This window comes from Piliocolobus tephrosceles, chromosome 17 (assembly GCF_002776525.5).
Source record: "Piliocolobus tephrosceles isolate RC106 chromosome 17, ASM277652v3, whole genome shotgun sequence".
NCBI classification, from domain to species: Eukaryota; Metazoa; Chordata; class Mammalia; order Primates; family Cercopithecidae; genus Piliocolobus; species Piliocolobus tephrosceles.
Genome location: NC_045450.1, coordinates 2,412,831 through 2,431,918, shown reverse-complemented (window position 1 = coordinate 2,431,918; position 19,088 = coordinate 2,412,831). Strand labels below are relative to the sequence as shown.

Here is a 19,088-nt window from a genome sequence, read left to right as displayed (position 1 = left end):
GCTGGAGTGCAGTGGCCGGATCTCAGCTCACTGCAAGCTCTGCCTCCTGGGTTTACGCCGTTCTCCTGCCTCAGCCTCCCGAGTAGCTGGGACTACAGGCGCCCGCCACCTCGCCCGGCTAGTTTTTTGTATTTTTTAGTAGAGACGGGGTTTCACCATGTTAGCCAGGATGGTCTCGATCTCCTGACCTCGTGATCCGCCCGTCTCGGCCTCCCAAAGTGCTGGGATTACAGGCTTGAGCCACCGCGCCCGGCCATAGCTTTTTTCTTTCGTTTTTTTTTTTGAGACGGAGTCTAACTCTGTTGCCCAGGCTGGAGTGCACTGGCGTGATCTCGGCTCATTGCAACCTCCGCCTCCCGGGTTCAAGTGATTCTCCTGCCTCAGCCTCCCAAGTAGCTGGGATTACAGGTGCCCACCACCACACCCAGCTAATTTTTTATATTTATAGTAGAGATGGGGTTTCACTGTGTTGGCCAGGCTGGTCTCAAACTCCTGACCTTGTGATCCACCCACCTCGGCCTCCCAAAGTGCTGGGATTACAGGCGTGAGCCACTGCGCCCGGCTCGTTATAACTTTTTTCAAGACTGCCAGGACCCTGCGACTTACCAGCTCTGCCTGTACCGGGCCTCTCACCAGGGGCACGCTGTGCCATACCCCAGAGTCCCGCAGGCCTGAGGGCAGCCTAGTCCCTCTCAAGTGACTTCATGTCCCTGAACTCCGACCGGCCACCCGCTGGGCATCGGTTCACACCTGCCTTGGTCTCACGTGGGACACTGCCCCGGAGACACCGCCTTCTGTTGATTGGCTGGGACCAGGGCCTCGCTCCTCTCTCTTCCTGGCCTTGCTCATGCTCTGCCCTCAGTCTTTTCCCGGCTCTGGCTGTGGACTTCTCATGAAGGCCCGGTCCTGAGCCCTCGAGTTTTTCTCCCTCATTTGAGACATTTGTTCTGTCATTTATTGGGCATTTTACGAGGTGCTGGGCCAGGAGCTGAGGGTGCAAAGGAGAACAAAATAGAGACAGTCTTTTCTTTTTTTCTTTTTTTGGGAGACGGAGTCTCGCTCTGTCGCCCAGGCTGGAGTGCAGTGGCCGGATCTCAGCTCACTGCAAGCTCCGCCTCCCAGGTTTACGCCGTTCTCCTGCCTCAGCCTCCCAAGTAGCTGGGACTACAGGCGCCCGCCACCATGCCCGGCTAGTTTTTTTGTATTTTTAGTAGAGATGGGGTTTCACCGGGTTAGCCAGGATGGTCTCGATCTCCTGACCTCGTGATCTGCCCGTCTCGGCCTCCCAAAGTGCTGGGATTACAGGCGTGAGACACCGCCCCGGCCAGAGACAGTCTTTTCTTTTACACACTTTTGAAAAAATAGGAAAGGGACTTTTAGGATGTGGTGTGGCCGACTGGAGGAGGTTCAGCACGTGGAAGTGCATGGGCGGGATGTGGGCCTCGGCTGCGTGGGGGATGGCTTCCTGGAGGAGGCGCACCTGAGCAAGTCCTGTGACGGGCAGCCCAGGCCAGCGGCCCTCAGATGCAGGAGCTGCTGGTGTCACCGAGCTGTTAAGACCCTTCCCAAGCTCCCCAAGTGGGAGTGCCACTTGTCATCCGGGTTTTGAGAGCATTCCTGGCAAAGACAGCCTGTGCGAGGGGCCTTGGCAGAGGCAAGCAAGGTGGCCCCCAGGCAGGGTTGGGGGTCAAGCGTCCAGCGTTCTCATGACATCTGTAGCCACAGTCCTCTTTCCTTCAGGACTGCCTGTTCTTCCCTGCCTCTTTCCCACCCTCCTGGGCAGGCCCCTCTGTACCTGGGCCTAGGGCTGCCTCCCACCTTTGCTCTGTTCCTGGAGACCATCACCAAAGCCCATCTGTTCTCCCTTCACTGGGCTCCTCCTCCCTCCCCCCTTCCCTCCCTCCCCCCTTCCCTCCCTCCCCCCTTCCCTCCCTCCCGACTGGGCTGCTCCTGCCTCCCTCAGTCCTCCCTTCCCTCCCTCCCTGGCTCCTGGGCTCCTGGCCGGGCTGCTCCTGCCCTCCTCCCTCCCTCCCGGCCAGCCACACCAAGCAGAGCTGTGCCTGAGAGCTCCCACGGCCAGCTGTGAATGAGGGCAGCAGGCCACTGGGTTCTGGAGGTTTCCAGAGCCACTCCTGGACTCGTCCATGTGTGGTGAGGTTCCTTCTGTTTAACTCCATGCTGTGGAGACAAACCCACCTCCCCCTGAGAGGGTGCTGGACTATGAGATTGATTGTGTGTCTGGTTTAAATTATGGTAATTGTGCTGAATTTTGTTGGTTTGTTTTAAGACAGAGTTTTGCTTTTGTTGCCCAGCCCGGAGCATAATGGCGTGATCTCGGCTCACTGCAACCTCCGCCTCCCAGGTTCAAGCGATTCTCCTGCCTCGGCCTCCCCAAGTAGTTGGGATTACGGGCCCCCACCACCATGCCCAGCTAATTTTTGTATTTTTAGTAGAGACGGGGTTTCACCATGTTGGTCAGGCTGGTCTCAAACTCCTGATCTCGTGATCCATCCGCCTCGGCCTCCCAAAGTGCTGGGATTACAGGCATGAGCCACTGCGCCCGGCCTCTAATTGTACAGTTTTGTAAGTTGGACTGGCATGGGCTTACTTAAATGTTCAGGAAACTGTTAAGTTAGTAGGTAGAACATTTAATGTTAAGTTTGTACAGTGGCCAGATGTCAGAACTTTTTTGGACAAGTGAGTTAATGTCCACCTCCAGTCGTTAGCACTTGCTCTCAGTGCTCGCATGTAGCAGGGCAAATGCTTGCACGGCAGGTGCACGGCAGTGCCAGTCAGGTCTCTCACAGGGTGGTGTGGACACAGATGACTCTTGGGTTGAGCACACATGCTGTGGCTTGCACGATGAGCTAAATTGAACAGGGTTTCAGGAAGGAAGCCACGTGGGGGAGCTGAGAGGTGGGCGGGAAGGACACAGGGAGGGATCTGGATCTTTGCAGGTACTTTCGCCTCTTGTTCTATTTGAAGATTGCAGCTGGGAAGGTGCGAAGTTGCTGGTCCCAGAAAAGCTGCCCCCTACCCTGGTCTGGAGCCCCTGTGAGCTGGCGTAGAGTAGGAAGGGGCTGCATCGCAGCTGGGCCCTTCCCTGGGCTGCGTGTAATACGGATGGCACCCCACGGAGGGCTGTTCTGGGGCCCAGGAGCCATGTCAGCCAAGGTGTCATCTGCCGGGCATTTGGAGAAAGCAGGGAAAGGTGTTGGTGTCCAGCATCCTGGTGCAGAGAACGCTGCCGAACCAATATGAGAAGGCGGGGAGACTGCTTGTCTGGCTGGGTTGACTTTCTGGGCGGTCGGGAGAGGGATGTGCAGACTGTGGCACTGGCGAGTGTCAGTGACCAGATGTTGTGGAGGTGGTGGGGAAGAGGAGCAGCTGCAGGAGGAAGGCCTGCCTACCAAGACCGTGGTCTGTGGGCATCCTCAGGGCAGGAGCTGGGTGGAAAAGGGGCCTCTTCGGTCCTCTTGAAAGTGATGTAAACAGATGGCAACAGCCTGCACTCGCACTTTGAGCCTAAGGTAGGGAGGAGGCTCCTGAGCCAACCTGGGGGTGACGGCGCACTCTGATACCGGCAGTTTGCGGTGCTTTCTTGCTGAGATCAAGATTTTGAGTACAGCAGAGATTTCTGGACATTTGTCCTTCAGAAATTAGAGGGACGAGGGCATGGGTGCTGTGGAGGGGTAGGGACCCATGGGTGTGGGACAAAAGACCAGGGAACCTCAGCTTCCCAAAGTTGGTGGAATTACAGGCATGAGCCACTGTGCCCAGCCCAGCTTAGCATCTTTGGAAAAGAGCAGAGGGCTGGGTGCAGTGGCCCACACCTGCAATCTCAGCACCTTGGGAGGCCAAGGTAGGCGGAGTGCTGGAGCCCAGGAGTTTGAGACCAGCCTGGGCAACATAGTGAGACCCCACCTCTACAAAAAAAAAAAAAAAAAAAAACAGGCCAGGCGTGGTGGCCTGTGATCCCACCACTTTGGGAGGCTGAGGTAGGTAAATCACGAAGTCAAGAGATTGAGACCATCCTGGCCAACGTGGTGAAACCCCGTCTCTACTAAAACTACAAAAATTAGCCGGGCGTGGTGGCTCACGCCTGTAATCCCAGCACTTTGGGAGGCTGAGGCGGGTGGATCATGAGATCAGGAGATTGAGACCATCCTGGCTAACATGGTGAAACCCTGTTTCTATAAAAATACAAAAAATTAGCTGGGCGTCGTGGTGGGTGCCTGTAGTCCCAGCTACTTGGGAGGCTGAGGTAGGAGAATGGCGTGAACCCAGGAGGCGGAGCTTGCAGTGAGCCGGGATTGCGCCACAGACTCCAGCCTGGGTGACAGAGTGAAACTCTGCCTCAAAAAATGTGTATATAAATGCAAATACAAAAATTAGCTGGGCTTGCTGGCACATGCCTGTAGACCCAGCTACTTGGGAGACTGAGGCAGGAGAATTGCTTGAACCTGGGAGGCAGAGGTTGCAGAGAGCCGAGATCGCGCCACTGCACTCCAGCTTAGTGACAGAGCAAGACCCTGTCTCAAGAAATAAAAAATAAAGAAAAGAGGATGGAAGAAGAGAAGAGCCGAGACCTGGAAATGGGCAGGTACTTTACAGTTTGTACAGCGGCTGGATGTAAGAACCTCATGTCAACCCTGAGTAAAGATGTAGGCTGGGCGGTCGAGCACAGCACTCTCCAGCAGCTCCGACAGCATGGGCGACCCGGCGGGAGCCTGTGTGCTGCTTTCCCTGCCCTGGGCCGGCGGCTGCTGGTGGGCTTTCGCCTGACTTCCTGGATAGCAGTGTTGTCTGCCACCTGGGCACAGCACCACCTGGGCACAGCAGGGAGAGCCTGTGTGTCAGACCTCGCTGGGAGGGGCGGTAATAGGCTAGATGACATCAGAATTCAGGACTCTGAACACAAACACAGTGACACTGATCAGGGTTGCCAAGGTGCTGTGTTTCGGTCCAGAAAGTCACTGCTGCAGGGGAGGGGAGTGCGGCCAGAGCCCAGCTCCTGACCCCTGCCGAAGCTTCCACTGACAGGGGACCCTGCTCTGCCTGTGCCACCGGCTTTGCTCCGAGGGGTGTCTGTGTCCTCGGGCTCTGCCAAGGTAGTAGCAGGCTGATGTCTGCCCATGTCGGCCGGCCACAGCCCTAGTGGTTGCCCACGGAGGCTTGTGCCCACCTGATTCCTGCCTGAGAGGAATCTCTGGGTCAGCCGATGCCAGCAGGACCCGCTTCACCTGGTCAGCAGGGAGGAGGCGACTTCCCTCGGGGCCATGCCGTGCCTCCTCCGTGTGTACTGCTGCCATGGCTGCTTCTGTCGATAGGCATATCTGTGAAAATGCACGCCCCTGGGCGTTCGCTAGTGTCAGCGTGGATTCAGCAAGGTTTTGTTCCCTTGTGGCATCACACTGCTTTCCTGTCGGGTTTGGGACTCACATGGCCCCCTTGATGTTGGAGCCCCTTTAGGCGGCACCTGCGTCCTGGGCTATGCCCTGAGTTCCTGGAGCTCCCTGCGTCCTGGCACAGCCTGGTACTTCCAGCAGATGTGGTTCCTGCCTGCCCTGGCAGTGGCCATCTCTCTCAAGAGGCTGGGTCCTCCTGGTGGGGGGAGAGGGAGTGCGTCAGCTTCTTAAATTACCTTGTTAAAAATTGAGTATGGCCGGGCGCGGTGGCTCAAGCCTGTAATCCCAGCACTTTGGGAGGCCGAGACGGGCGGATCACGAGGTCTGGAGATCGAGACCATCCTGGCTAACCCGGTGAAACCCCGTCTCTACTAAAAATACAAAAACTAGCCGGGCGAGGTGGCGGGTGCCTGTAGTCCCAGCTACTCGGGAGGCTGAGGCAGGAGAATGGCGTAAACCCGGGAGGCGGAGCTTGCAGTGAGCTGAGATCCGGCCACTGCACTCCAGTCCGGGCGACAAAGCGAGACTCCGCCTCAAAAAAAAAAAAAAAAAAAAAAAAAATTGAGTATATGCCACATAGTAATAATAATAGTAATAACAGCAAGTGCAAAGCGTAAGTAATGAGAATGGATGTCACCTAACCTGCTGAGTTTAAAATATTGTTATGTTGGACTTTTTAAAAGAGCTTTGGTGCCAGCCATGCATGGTGGCTCACGCCTGTGATCCCAGCACTTTGAGAGGCTGAGGCAGTCTGATCAAGAGATCAAGACCGTCCTGACCAACATGGTGAAACCCCCTCTCTACTAAAAATGCAAAAATTAGCTTGGTGTGGTGGTGGGCACCTGTATTGCCAGCTACTCAGCAGGCTGAAGCAGGAGAATCGCCTGAACCTGGGGAGGCAGAGGTTGCAGTGAGCCGAGTTTGCACCACTGCACTCCAGCCTGGGCGACAGAGTGAGACTCTCTCTCAAAAAAAAAAAGAGCTTTGGTGCCTAAGTGCATCGCATAGACAGTTTAACCCATAAGTCATTATCAGCAAGTGGTGACCGCTCAGGTTTTTGCCTGTGGGGGAACAGAAAGGTTTTGATTCCAGTCTCAGTGTTGCGAAGAGTTGGCAGTCACACTGTGACAGAGCCTGGTGCGTGGCAGCCGCGTGAGGCTCTCCTGAGCTCCTCTGGGGGCAGGGTCCCTGCAGCCTCCCAGGAGCAACCTGCCCCTCTGTCTGCCTCTGCATTTAACCCTTAGCCTCCCTGCTGAGCCACCTCCTGGTCATTAGCGTTGAAGCTCTTCCCTCCTGGTTTAGTTTTCCTCACTGTGCCTACTGCTCGTGTCTGGAATAGAGATAGAAGATGTAGCGCCCGTGTGTGTGGAGCTGGTTTTTTAAAAAAACTGTAATACCAAAAAGTATGATTTTTTGTGTATTATCCACACCATCAAGGCTGTATCACTAAGTATCTGCTCATTCTGAAAGCGTCCGTCCTTTCTGAATTGAAATGAAAGAACAGGAGAAACCATTTGTGTCCAGCCTGTTCGAGGTGTTCCATTGGCCCTAGCTGGGCTGGGTAGAAGGCTGTTCTCCCCAGAGCATCAGTGTCCCCACGTCAGTTTCCAGAGCTGGGTTGCCGCGGTCCGGCTCAGCGTGAGTTTGCTCAGGTGTGTACTGAGTGCCCCGTGTGCTGGACTCTGGGCAGGGCAGGTCCCCACCACACCCACGTCAGGTGGGGCGATTTGATCCTTATTGGGACTGTTCCCCCAGTCTCAGTTCACCAGGGCCACACGTATGGTGCTCAGACAGGAGATTGTAATGAAAAATAGAATTGTAATCCTAAAATTACACAAGAGGGAATGCTTATAAGTTTATCGAATATTAAAATATGACAACACAGGACTGGGTGTGGTGGTGCACGCCTCTAATCCCGGCTACTTGGGAGGTCAAGGCAGGAGGATCCCTTGAGGCCAGGAGTTCAGACTAGGCAACATAGCAAGACCCTACCCCTACAAAAAAAGTTAAAAAAAAAAAAAAAAAATGGGCCAGGCACGGTGACTCACGCCTGTAATCGCAGCACTTTGGGAGACCGAGGTGGGTGGATCACTTGAGGTGAGGAGTTTGAGACCAGCCCGGCCAGTATGGTGAAACCCCGGGCGTGGTGGCGCATGTCTGTAATCCAGCTGCTCGGGAGGCTGAGGTGGGAGAATCACTTGAACCGGAGAAGGGGAGGTTGCAGTGAGCCGAGACCGTTCCACTGCACTCCAGCCTGGGCAACAGAGAGGTTCTCCGTCTTAAAAAAAAAAAAAAAACTGGCCGGGCGTGGTGGCTCATGCCTGTAATCCCAGCACTTTGGAAGGCTAAGGCAGGCGGATCACGAGGTCAAGAGATCGAGACCATCCTGGCTAACGCGGTGAAATGCCGTCTCTACTAAAAATATAAAAATTAGCTGGGTGTGGTGTCAGGCACCTTTAGTCCTAGCTACTCGGGAGGCTGAGGCAAGAGAATCGCTTGAACCTAGGAGGCGGAGGTTGCAGTGAGCTGAGATCGCGTCACTGCACTTCAGCCTGGGTGACAGAGCTCTCAAAACAAAACAAAACAAAACACTACTGATTTGGAGACACATTTAATGATTATTCAATGAAGTGGGTATGCCTGATATCTTAAGTATGTAAAATAACTGTGGAGTCAAATATGCAACATTAGCAGTGGTCCTCTCTGTTTTTGTTTTGTTGTTTTTTGTTTTATTAGAGAGACGGGGTCTCACTCTGTCTCCCAGGCTTGAGTGCAGTGATCATAGTTCACTGCAGCCTCAAATTCCAGAGTTCTAGTGATCCTCCTACCTCAGCCTCCCAAGTAGCTGAGACCACAGGCATGCACCCCAACACCTGGCTAATTTTTTAATAAATTATTTTTTTATTTTTGAGGCAAAGTCTCACTCTTGTCCCCCAGGCTGGAGTACGATGGTGCGATCTCGGCTCCCTGCAACCTCCGCCTCCCGGGTTCAAGCAATTTTCCTGCCTCAGTCCCCCAAGTAGCAGGGGTTACAGGCACCTGCCACCATGCCTGGCTAGTTTTTTGGTACTTTTTTTTGTAGAGATGGGGTTTCACCATGTTGGCCAGGCTGGTCTCGAACTTCTGACCTCAGGTGATCCACCCACCTCGGCCTCCCAAAGTGCTGGGATCACAAGCATAAGCCACTGTGCCCGGCCAATAAATTATTTTTGTAGTGATAAGTTCTTGCCGTGTTGGCTAGGCTGGTCTTGAACTCCTGGGCTCAAGTGATTCTCCCACCTTGGCCTCCTAAAGTGTCAAGATTCCAGGTGTGAGCCACGGTGCACAGCCAGAAATGAGTCTTTTTTTTTTATTTTTTTTTATTTATTTTTATTTTTATTTTTTTTTGAGACAGAGTCTCGCTCTGTCGCCCAGGCTGGAGTGCAGTGGCGGGACCTCAGCTCACTGCAAGCTCCGCCTCCCGGGTTTACGCCATTCTCCTGCCTCAGCCTCCCAAGTAGCTGGGACTACAGGCGCCCGCCATCTCGCCCGGCTAGATTTTTGTATTTTTAGTAGAGACGGGGTTTCACCGTGTTAGCCAGGATGGTCTCGATCTCCTGACCTCGTGATCCGCCCGTCTCGGCCTCCCAAAGTGCTGGGATTACAGGCTTGAGCCACCGCGCCCGGCCCAGAAATGAGTCTTAAAGTGGACATGCAATTGGGGTTGAAGCCACACTAAGCTGGATTTGTAATCATTGAAAATAATCTGAGAGCTACAGGATCTGCTCCTTAAAAGATGGGCGAGGAGGCCGGGCGCGGTGGCTCGCGCCTGTAATCCCAGCACTTTGGGAGGCCGAGGCGGGCGGATCACGAGGTCAGGAGATCGAGACCATCTTGGCTAATATGGTGAAACCCCATCTCTACTAAAAATACAAAAAAAATCATTAGCCGGGTGTGGCACCTGTAGTCCCCGCTACTTGGGAGGCTGAGGCAGGAGAATGGCGTGAGCCTGGGAGGCGGAGCTTGCAGTGAGCCGAGATCACATCACTGCACTCCAGCCTGGGTGAAGGGTGAGAGTCCCTCTCCAAAAAAAAAAAAAAGATAGGCGAGGAGAATTTTTTTTTAAGAGATAGGGTCTCGGCCGGGCATGGTGGCTCACACCTGTAATCCCAGCACTTTGGGAGGCCGAGGCGGGCGAATCACAAGGTCAGGAGATCAAGACCACGGTGAAACCCTGTCTCTACTAAAAATACAAAAAATTAGCCAGGCGCGGTGGCGGGTGCCTGTAGTCCCAGCTACTCAGGAGGCTGAGGCAGGAGAATGGCGTGAACTCGGGAGGCAGAGCTTGCAGTGAGCTGAGATTGCTCCACTGCACTTAAGCCTGGGCGACAGAGCGAGACTTCCTCTCAAAAAAAAAAAAAAGAGATAGGGTCTCACTGTGTTGCCCAGACTGGTCTTGAACCCTGGGGCTGAAGCAATCCTCCTGCCTTGGCCTTCTGAGTAGCTGGGACCAGAGCTGTGTTTTTTGTTTTCTTAATGTTCTGTATTTGGCCAGGTGTTCTGTGCCCAAGTGGGCCTGCTCTTTGTAGACACGAGAGCCCTTTTGGCTTGTTGTGGGTTTTAAGGCGTTAAGTAAAAGCTCTAGCTTCACAGGAAACTGGTCCACAAACTGCCCTAGAATTTCTTCTGACATTTGGCATGCTGGTATAGACAGACACATTTGAAATTTGTTAAGGTAACTTTTCCTTCTTTTACTGTCCCCCGGCAGGCAGGCGCCGGTTTGCCAGCAATGGGGTTGGTGGACGTGGGTCATCCTTATTTCAGAAGACATCCGAGGGTGTGGCATGCCGGGAGCTTGAATGCGGAGTGCCGGCCCGCGCGTAAATGATGTCCAGCCCCAGGTCTTCCGGGACAGGCAGCGTCTTCACGTCCGGCTCTGATGTGTGTTCAGGCTCTCTTGTAGGGTAATCCAGTCCCCTCATCCTTCAGAGAGACCTACTAATCCGAATTCAAGGCAGATCAATACCCTGTGGGTTTGTTTTAAAATCAATTTTATTGGGAGATGATGTCTGTGTAATAAATGTACCTTCTTTGCATGTACAGTTCTATGAGTTTTGGCACATGTAGGTACCTATGCAGCCAGTACCCTCATCAAAATCAGGAGCACTTGCACCCTTCTCCCAGAAAGCCCCCCAGCTCACCGCGCTCAGCTTCCATCACCATGGGCTGCTTTTTCCTATTCCGGCCATCGTGGACAGGAAGCAGACCCTGGTTTCTTTTGCTCCGCAGTTTTGAAACTCGTTCATGATGTACGATGTAGATTCTTCTTTTTTGTTCCCAAGTCATGTTCCTTTGCACGAATATACCCAAGTTTGTTTATGCATTTACCTTGTTGATACACATTTGGGTTATTTTCTGGTTTGGGGTATTATGAATAATGCTGCTATGAACGAGTTCTTGTTTTTTCTTTTTTCTTTTCCTTCTTTTTTTGAGACTTTCACTCTGTTGCCCAAGCTGGAGTGCAGTGGTGCGATCTTGGCTCACTGCAAGTTCGGCCTCTTGGGTTCACACCATTCTCCTGCCTCAGCCTCCCAAGTAGCTGGGACTACAGGCGCCTGCCACCACGCCCGGCGTATTTTTTTTTTTTTTTTTTTTAGTAGAGACGGGGTTTCACCATGTTAGCCAGGATGGTCTCCATTTCCTGACCTCGTAATCTGACCACGTCGGCCTCCCAAAGTGCTGGGCTAACAGACGTGAGCCACCGCGCCGGGCCTAAAACTTTTTTTTTTTAATTATTTTTTTTTTGTAAAATACAGAAAACATGTCATTTTAGCCATTTGCAGGGATACAGTTCAGTGGCACTAGCACTAAACTATAACTAGAATACGCACGAGTCCTTCTGAAGGCATTTCTCTTAGGTAGATATCTAAGGGTAGAATTGCTGTCATACATGATGAGTGTACGTTTTAATTTATTAGATTGCCCAGCCTGGGCCACATAGTGAGAACCCGTTGCTATAAACATATTACAAAAATTAGCCTGGGGCTGGGTGTGGTGACTCGACTGTAATCTCAGCACTTTGGGAGGCCGAGGCAGGCGGATCACTTGAGGTCAGGAGTTCAAGACCAACCGGGCCAACGTGGTGAAACCCTGTCTCTACTAAAAATACAAAGTTAGCCTGGTGTGGTGGCAGTGCTTGTGGTCCCAGTTACTCGGGAGGCTGAGGCAGGAGAATCACTTGAAGCCGGGAGGCGGAGGTTGGAGTGAGCTGAGACTGTGCTGCTGCACTCCAGCCTGGGCAACAGAGTGAGACTCTGTCTCAAAAAAATAAATTAGCCTGGTGTGGTGGTGCACACTTGTAATAGTCTTAGCTCCTCAGGAGGCTGAGGCAGGAGGATCGCAGGAGCCCAAGGTGGAGGCTGTGGTGAGCCATGATTGTCCCACTACACTCCAGCCTGAGCGACACAGTGAGACACGATCTCAAAAAAGAAAACCATGTTCTAAAGGAGCCCCCTGGTTTCACATAGTCCCATCAGCAATGCATGAGAATTCCAGGTGCTCCACATCTTTGCCAGCTTTTGATGTCAGCTTTCCATCTTTTAATTAATCAACTTTATTGAGGTGTAATTTGTGTACAAAAATCCCCATTACCTTTCAAGTCTTCAATTCAGTGGGTGCGGACAGGCATGCCGGCCTGAGAAAGCATCAGCCCTCGCAGCCTCGCCCTCTGCAGGCCTCTCGCACCCTGGCCCTGGCCTGGCAGCTGCTGGTCTGTGTCCCTGTAGACTCATCTGCCTCGTCTCGTTTTCACGTAAACGGAGCCACGCAGGGCGACCTCTCCTGTGTCTGGCTGCCTTCTTTCCACGTCTTCTGGGTGAGCTTCGGCCGCGTGGTTGAATGCGGTTGCTCCTCTGCTTCCCTGCGCTGAGCGCCCTCCCGTGTGCACGAGGCTGCAGTGCGTTTGCTCCACTCTAGATGGGCTTGGGATGGTTTCCGTGTTGGGTGATTCTCGCCGTGCTCCTGTGAGAAGTCTCAGAGGCGTTTGGTGAACGCGGGTGCCTGTTTCTGTTGGGATGTACTGAGGAGTGGAAGCTGGGCTGTAGTACCTCTGTAGATGCTGCCAAGCCATTTTCCAAAGCAGTCACCCAGTTTCTGTCCCACAGGAGGGAGGGAGAGTCCTGTCTGTTCTAAGTCCGGCCTTCCTTTTAGCCTTGCTGACTGCTGCAAGCTTGTGTCTTTGTAACAACTGTAGAATGTTTCTGTTCTCTCAGTAACTTCCCCAGTGGGTGGATTTTTAGTTTGGATCCAGTTTATTTCTAATCAATACAGGGCCGCCATAGATGGCCTTTGGTGGTTTCCACCTTTCTGCTCCTTTTCTGTGACTGCTGTCACTAGTCCTCTCAGTCCTCAGTCCAGTGTGGGTTTCCCTGGCTGGGGCATCGCTTTTTGCAGGCCCTAATCAAGGTGTTGGCTGGGGCTTCGCCTTCTGAAGGCCCTAGAGGAAGATGAGCCTTGCTCATTGGGAGGTTGGCAGAATTCCGTTCTTGCTGGTGGTAGGACTGGCAGCAGCACCTTGCTGGGTGCAAGCCGACCCTTTCCCAGCTTCTCCAGGCTGCCTGCATTCTTCACAGAGGGCCCTTGCCCGTTTGCAGAGCCAGCACTGGCGGGTGAAGTCCCTCTTGTGCTTTGACTCTCCTTCTATCTCATCCGTAGCTCAGCCGGGAAAGGCGGTTAGGTTAAGGACTTGTGTAGTTAACTGGCCCCACCCAGATAATCCCGGATGATCTCCCACCTCGAGATTGTACACCTTAGTCCTGTCTGCAGTCCCATGCTGGCAACTCAGCAGCAAACAGCCCCTGCACTGTGCCCTGCAGGAACATGGCTGCTGGTGGCAGGCTGGCCCTGACAGACAGACTGCCACGTGAGCCACTGCCATGTGAGCCAAGGAACCTCCACTCCCGAGCTGAGGGTGGTGCACAGGCTCAGCAGCCAGCCTTCCTTGGCTGCCTTACAGCAACTCTGCTGACAGTCCCTGGGCAGATCGGCCTCCATGGGCAGGGGCACAGGTGCCATGTCCACTCCCCCAGACCACCAAGATGTTGGCGACTGTTGAAAACAAAGTCGCCTGGGCACAGTGGCTCAGGCCCGTCATCTCAGCACTTTGGGAGGCTGAGGCAGGCAGATTACCTGAGGTCAGGAGTTTGAGACCAGCCTGGCCAACATGGTGAAACCCCATCTCTACTAAAAATACAAAAAAATTAGCTGGGCTGGGTGGTGGGCGCCTGTAATCTCAGCTACTCAGGAGGCTGAGGCAGGAGAATCACTTGAACATGGGAGGTGAAGGTTGCAGTGAGCTGAGATTGCGCCACTGCACTCCAGCCTGGGCAACGAGAGTGAAACTCCATCTCAAAAAAAAGAAGACAAAGTCGCATCTGGTAAAGCAGACAAAAAAGAAAAAGAAAAAAAAAAAAAAACGAAGTTGCACCTGGTAAAGCAGATGCCTCAGTGACGTTTTCAGTCCCCTTCCTCCCCCTTCACTGCCTGTTTTCAGATAGATGCTGTGAGATCCCTCCAAAGGGGTGCCCGAGTCTGCACCAGGCAATGTGCTGTGCCTCCCACCTCCCTCCACACTTTCCTGGGCGCCCTCCACGCCCATGTACTCGCTGGTTGTCACGCTGCTAGGAAGAAGTACCCGAGACGGGGTCATTTGTAAAGAAAAGAGATGTCATTGACTGCCAGTTCCGCATGGCTGCAGAGGCCTCAGGAAACTTAGAGTCATGGCGGAAGGTACCTCTTCACAGGGCAGCGCGAGAGAGAACGAGTACAGAGTGAAGCGGGAAGCCCCTTCTAAAACACCATCAGCTGTGGGGAGAACTCACTCACCCTCAGGAGAACAGCAGGGGGGGAACCGCTCCCATGATTTAATTATCTCTACCTGGCCCCGCCCTCAACCCGTGGGGATTAGTCAAGGTGAGATTTGGGTAGGGACAGAGCCAAACCTTACCGCTCCTGCTCAGCTCCCACCTGGCCCTCTGTCTCCTGAGCTCAGCTCCCACCTGGTCATCTGTCCCTGAGCTCAGCTCCCACCTGGTCATCTGTCTCCTGAGCTCAGCTCCCACCTGGTCCTCTGTCCTTGCCTGACCCCAAAGGGCTGGGCGCCGGGACCGGCAATGCAGAGGCCAAGCCTGGGAGGCCCAGGATGCTGGCTTCGGGCTGCCAATCCGTGGCCCTGAGTCCCATCAGGCCCCTTCTAGACAAATGGTTGTGGCATTCCCTTTACCATCCTGAAAAGAATGAAACTCGGCTGCCATGGTGGCTCACGCCTGTAATCCTAGCACTTTGGGAGGCTGAGGCAGGTGGATCAGTTGAGGTCCAGGGTTCGAGACCAGCCTAGCCAACATGCCGAAACCCCATCTCTACTAAAAATACATAAAAAATAGCTGGGCGCGGTGGCGGGCACCTGTAGTCTCCACTACTTGGGAGGCAGAGGCACAAGAATCACTTGAACCCAGGCGTTGGAGGTTGCCATGAGCCAAGATTGCACCACAATTATGTGGCAGGTCATACCTGTCATCCCAGCCCTTTGGGAGGTCAAGGTAGGCAGATTGCTTGAACCCAGGAGCTCAAGACCAGCCTGGGCAACACAGTGAAACCCCTGACTCTACAAAAGATACAAAATTAGAGGCCGGGCGCGGTGGCTCAAGCCTGTAATACCAGCACTTTGGGAGGCCGAGATGGGCGGATCACGAGGTCAGAAGATCGAGACCATCCTGGCTAACACGGTGAAACCCCGTCTCGACTAAAAAATACAAAAAACTAGCCGGGCGAGGTGGCGGGTGCCTGTAGTCCCAACTACTCGGGAGGCTGAGGCAGGAGAATGGCATAAACCCGGGAGGCAGAGCTTGCAGTGAGCTGAGATCCGGCCACTGCACTCCAGCCTGGGCGACAGAGCTAGACTCCGTCTCAGAAAAAAAAAAGATACAGCCGGGCGCGGTGGCTCAAGCCTGTAATCCCAGCACTTTGGGAGGCCGAGACGGGCGGATCACGAGGTCAGGAGATCGAGACCATCCTGGCTAACACGGTGAAACCCCGTCTCTACTAAAAATACAAAAAAACTAGCTGGGTGAGGTGGCGGGCGCCTGTAGTCCCAGCTACTCCGGAGGCTGAGGCAGGAGAATGGCGTAAACCCGGGGGGCGGAGCTTGCAGTGAGCTGAGATCCGGCCCCCGCACTCCGGTCCGGGCGGCAGAGCAAGACTCTGCCTCAAAAAAAAAAAAAAAAAAATACAAAATTAGCCAGGTGTGATGGTGGACACCTGTAGTCCCAGCTACTCAGGAGGCGGAGATGTGAGGAGCACATGAGCCCAGGGGTTGGAGGCTGCAGTGAGCCTTGATCACACCACTGCACTCCAGCCCGGGTGACAGAACGAGACCCCTTCTCAAAAAATAAAAGTGTGGACTGATGAGGTCAGAGAGGTTTGACTGTTTGGGAACGGGGTGCTGCCATGGCTGAGTGAGGGGCGTGGGAGGTCAGGCAGTGCCTGGTGTGGTTCCCAGCAGGAAGCACAGGAGATTTCTTCTCCGGGAAAATGGAGTCGTGGACACCAGTCGCCAGTGGGCATGGTGGGGGACAGGGTGGCGGGGGACAGGGTGGCCTGAGCAAGCCTCCTTTCCTGGAAACCCAGTCCCACTGGCGTGCAGATGGGAGCCCGTGGCAGGACAATGGCAGGATAACCGTCAGCCCAAAAGAAGCAGCCTCCAGACGTTGCCGGGAGCCCCAACTTAGAAGCCAGAGTTACCAGCTTCCTGGTGGCTACTTAGGGTCTGTCCTTGAGGGTCCCCAGAATGTGAGGAAAGCCCCAGACAGGCAGGAAAAGAGCTGAGGGAAGAATATCGTACCCATGGCGTCAGAGGTGCAGAGGTGCCATCAGAGGTCCCGCATCCGAGAATGAAGAGCCGGACGCTGCCAGAGGGGAATTGCTCAGAGCACCGGAAGGAGCTTTTAGAAATTATAAATAAGCAGCATATTTTTAAAAAGCCATAAAAGGGCAGAAAAGAAAGTTGAGGACATCTCCCAGAAAATAGAACCAAAAGAGATTAAAAAACAACTGGGCGATCCCTGCAGTGGTTACCCTGGCTGGCGCGGCTCAGGATGGAGGGTGGGAGCCTCCGTGGGGGAACTGAGGCACGTCAGGATGTGTCTCCAGACTGCAAGGGCCTCAGAATACGAAAAAGACCACCCAGAACAATGTGGGCAAAGAAAATGCCTTAAAAGCTTTTAGAAAACAGAATGGGTCCCACAGGAGGGTGGGGACGTGAACAGCACTGGCCTGGTGGCTTGGGCGCCAGGCCGGGGCCAGATGTCGCTTCACACCAGCCTGGCTGGGAGTCCGCTTGCTGGAACTTGGTCTCCTGTAACTGCTGGGGACGTGACACCCCGTGCAGTAGACAGAACCAGCAGCCCAGGTGCTGGTGGCTTTGCTCTGGTGGCAGGACAGGTGTTCCTCCCTTCCTCAGTGTCCCCTGAGGTCAGAGCACCTGTCCCGGGGGAGCCGGCTCTCCCACGTGGCTGACCAGGACGCTGCTGTGTGTCTCATGGGGTTGTGTTCAGTCGGCTTAGAGGCAGCGCCTGGCTGGGGCTAGATGAGTGAGAGGTTTGTTGGGAACAGTAAACCTGAGGAGGTGAGCAAGGCCTGTGGCGCCCAGCGGATGAGGAGGGCAGGAGGGAGGGTGGCAGGAGTGGCTGGTGCCGCATGGGGCCTCAGTGGACCTGCAGGGAGCAGCTGACCCTCGCTGGCACTCTTGCCTTCTCACTGAACCGGGTGTTCGCTTAGCTTATTTGTGAAAAGACATTTCACCAGGAGGTAAAAGTGAGCAGCACACCAAGAGAACATGTCACAGCTAATGCCGGGGACCCCTCATGGGTTGATGTTGAGCTCTGCAGCCGAAGCCCACTGCCCCTGCCCCTGCGCTGTCCCCCAGCACGGGCTCCAGGCCTCTCCCAGGCCACTGCTCTGTGCCTCCAGGCGCTCCTCCTCCTTCCCCGCCCTGCCCTACTCCATCACCCGCCTGCCCTGACTCTGCCTGGATCATTGAGACCTTCCAGGCCAAGGACCCCCTCCCCAGGATCCTGACACCTGTCCCTCCTCTGAGAGTCCAGACCTTTTCCAGAGCCACATCCTGGAGCCAGGAGGGCTCTGTGTGGTCAGTGGCTGTGGCTTGCCCGGACCAAGACACTCAATTGACTGTGCCTAGAGAACAGGCCGCTGTTTGTGTCTAAATGGTATCCATGGGGACATTGTTTCATAGTCTTCTTGAACTTTTTCTCCCCAGTGTTGCTGAGAATCCTGTTCTGACGCGCAGTGTGGGCAGCCAGGTGTGGATCCTGCGGGGTGGGTGGGAGGTCAGCAGGTCAGGAGGTCCCACAGGTGCCCACAGCAGACACCCAGTGGGAGGAGCATCCCGGAGCCGCCTCTGATCCAAGAGCGCTGCGCTCTAGAGGCCCCGGCCTCTGTGGGTGGCTGACATGGTCCCCAGGCTTTGCCCGGCACCCCTGCCGCTTCGTGGCAGCTATGGCTCCTGGCAGCCCTGTGTCATGGCGCCATCTAGGGGTGGCCTAGGGGAGTCCCCGGGCCATCACCACCCGTCCTGTGGGTGTTGCTGGTGCCCGCCTGCTTGGCCAAATTGACACATGGAGGTAACTGTCAAGGAGGAGCAGCCATGGCCTTTGTTGCAATTGTGGTGTCCAATCTTAGCCTCTCAGGTCAGCCTTGTGGGGGCTGCAGCAGCCAGGACCGAAAGGACCAAGGCCCCTCCGTCCGTGTGTCCTGCTTGACAGAACTGTGGGAGGAGGGAGGTGTGGGAAGGGTGTGGACGGCCTGAGTGCGGTTCCTCCCTGAAGAGGGTTGTTTCACTTGTGAGTGAGCACAGGACAGCTGCCCTTGCCTTTAGAATCAGGAGCACACGACAGCTGCCCTCGCCTTTAGAATCAGGAGCACAGACAGCTGCCCTCGCCTTTAGAATCAGGAGCGCACGACAGCTGCCCTTGCCTTTAGAATCACGAGCACGGTGCAGCAGCATGCAGCACGCTCACTGGGTGAAGGGCCCGGCTTCCCCATGCCGGCCGGCACTTGCTGCCAGCTGCTCTTTTCCGTGAGGCTGGGACGTGGTGTGGTGGTGGCTTGGATGTGTTTCTCTGCTGGACGATGATGTGGAATTGCCTTTTCACTGCTTCTTGGCCGTTGGTTTATCTTCTTTGGAGAAGTGTCTATTCAAGTCCTTTGCCCTTTTTTTAAAGTATAATTTCCATATTTTTTCCTCAGAGGATAGTTTTTCTTTAGTCCTTAAGGACTCAGCTTCTTATGTGGGCCTTAGTGGAAGTCGTGGGCAGCACCCAGGTCTAGACCCAGGTGGAGTGCATGGTCTTGGGGCCTTGGTTGGGGTTGTGGGCAGCACCCAGGTCTAGACTTGGGTGACATGCATGGCCCTGGACTTGAGCGGGATTCCTGACTGGCTCGCCGTGAAGGGCACCACTGGGGCAGGGACGCAGCGTTGCACGCAGCTCAGGAAGCACACAGTCGGTGCAGATGCTTCCAAAATGTCTCCAAGGGCTGTGACCTCTACCACATCCTGATGTTAAACTGCCAAACTCCACCTCATCCCGATGGTGAACTAACTCTATCGCATCCTGATGGTGAACTGCC

The 19,088-nt window shown here is 54.5% G+C and overlaps 1 protein-coding gene across 2 annotated transcripts in view; it reads left to right on the top strand.

Moving 5' to 3' along the window:
* The window catches only part of RAB40C (RAB40C, member RAS oncogene family), a 30,743-nt gene that overhangs the window by 7,383 nt on the left and 4,272 nt on the right, over nt 1-19,088 (top strand). Inside the window, exon 3 of one of the 2 annotated variants that reach the window (XM_026447553.1) lies at nt 10,156-10,835. The exons of the other annotated variant lie outside the window; for it this stretch is intronic. Within the exon in view, the coding sequence (XP_026303338.1) occupies nt 10,156-10,271 (116 nt within the window). The 3' untranslated portion in view covers nt 10,272-10,835. Of the gene's footprint in view, nt 1-10,155; nt 10,836-19,088 lie in introns of those variants that run through there. 2 annotated transcript variants of the gene reach the window in all.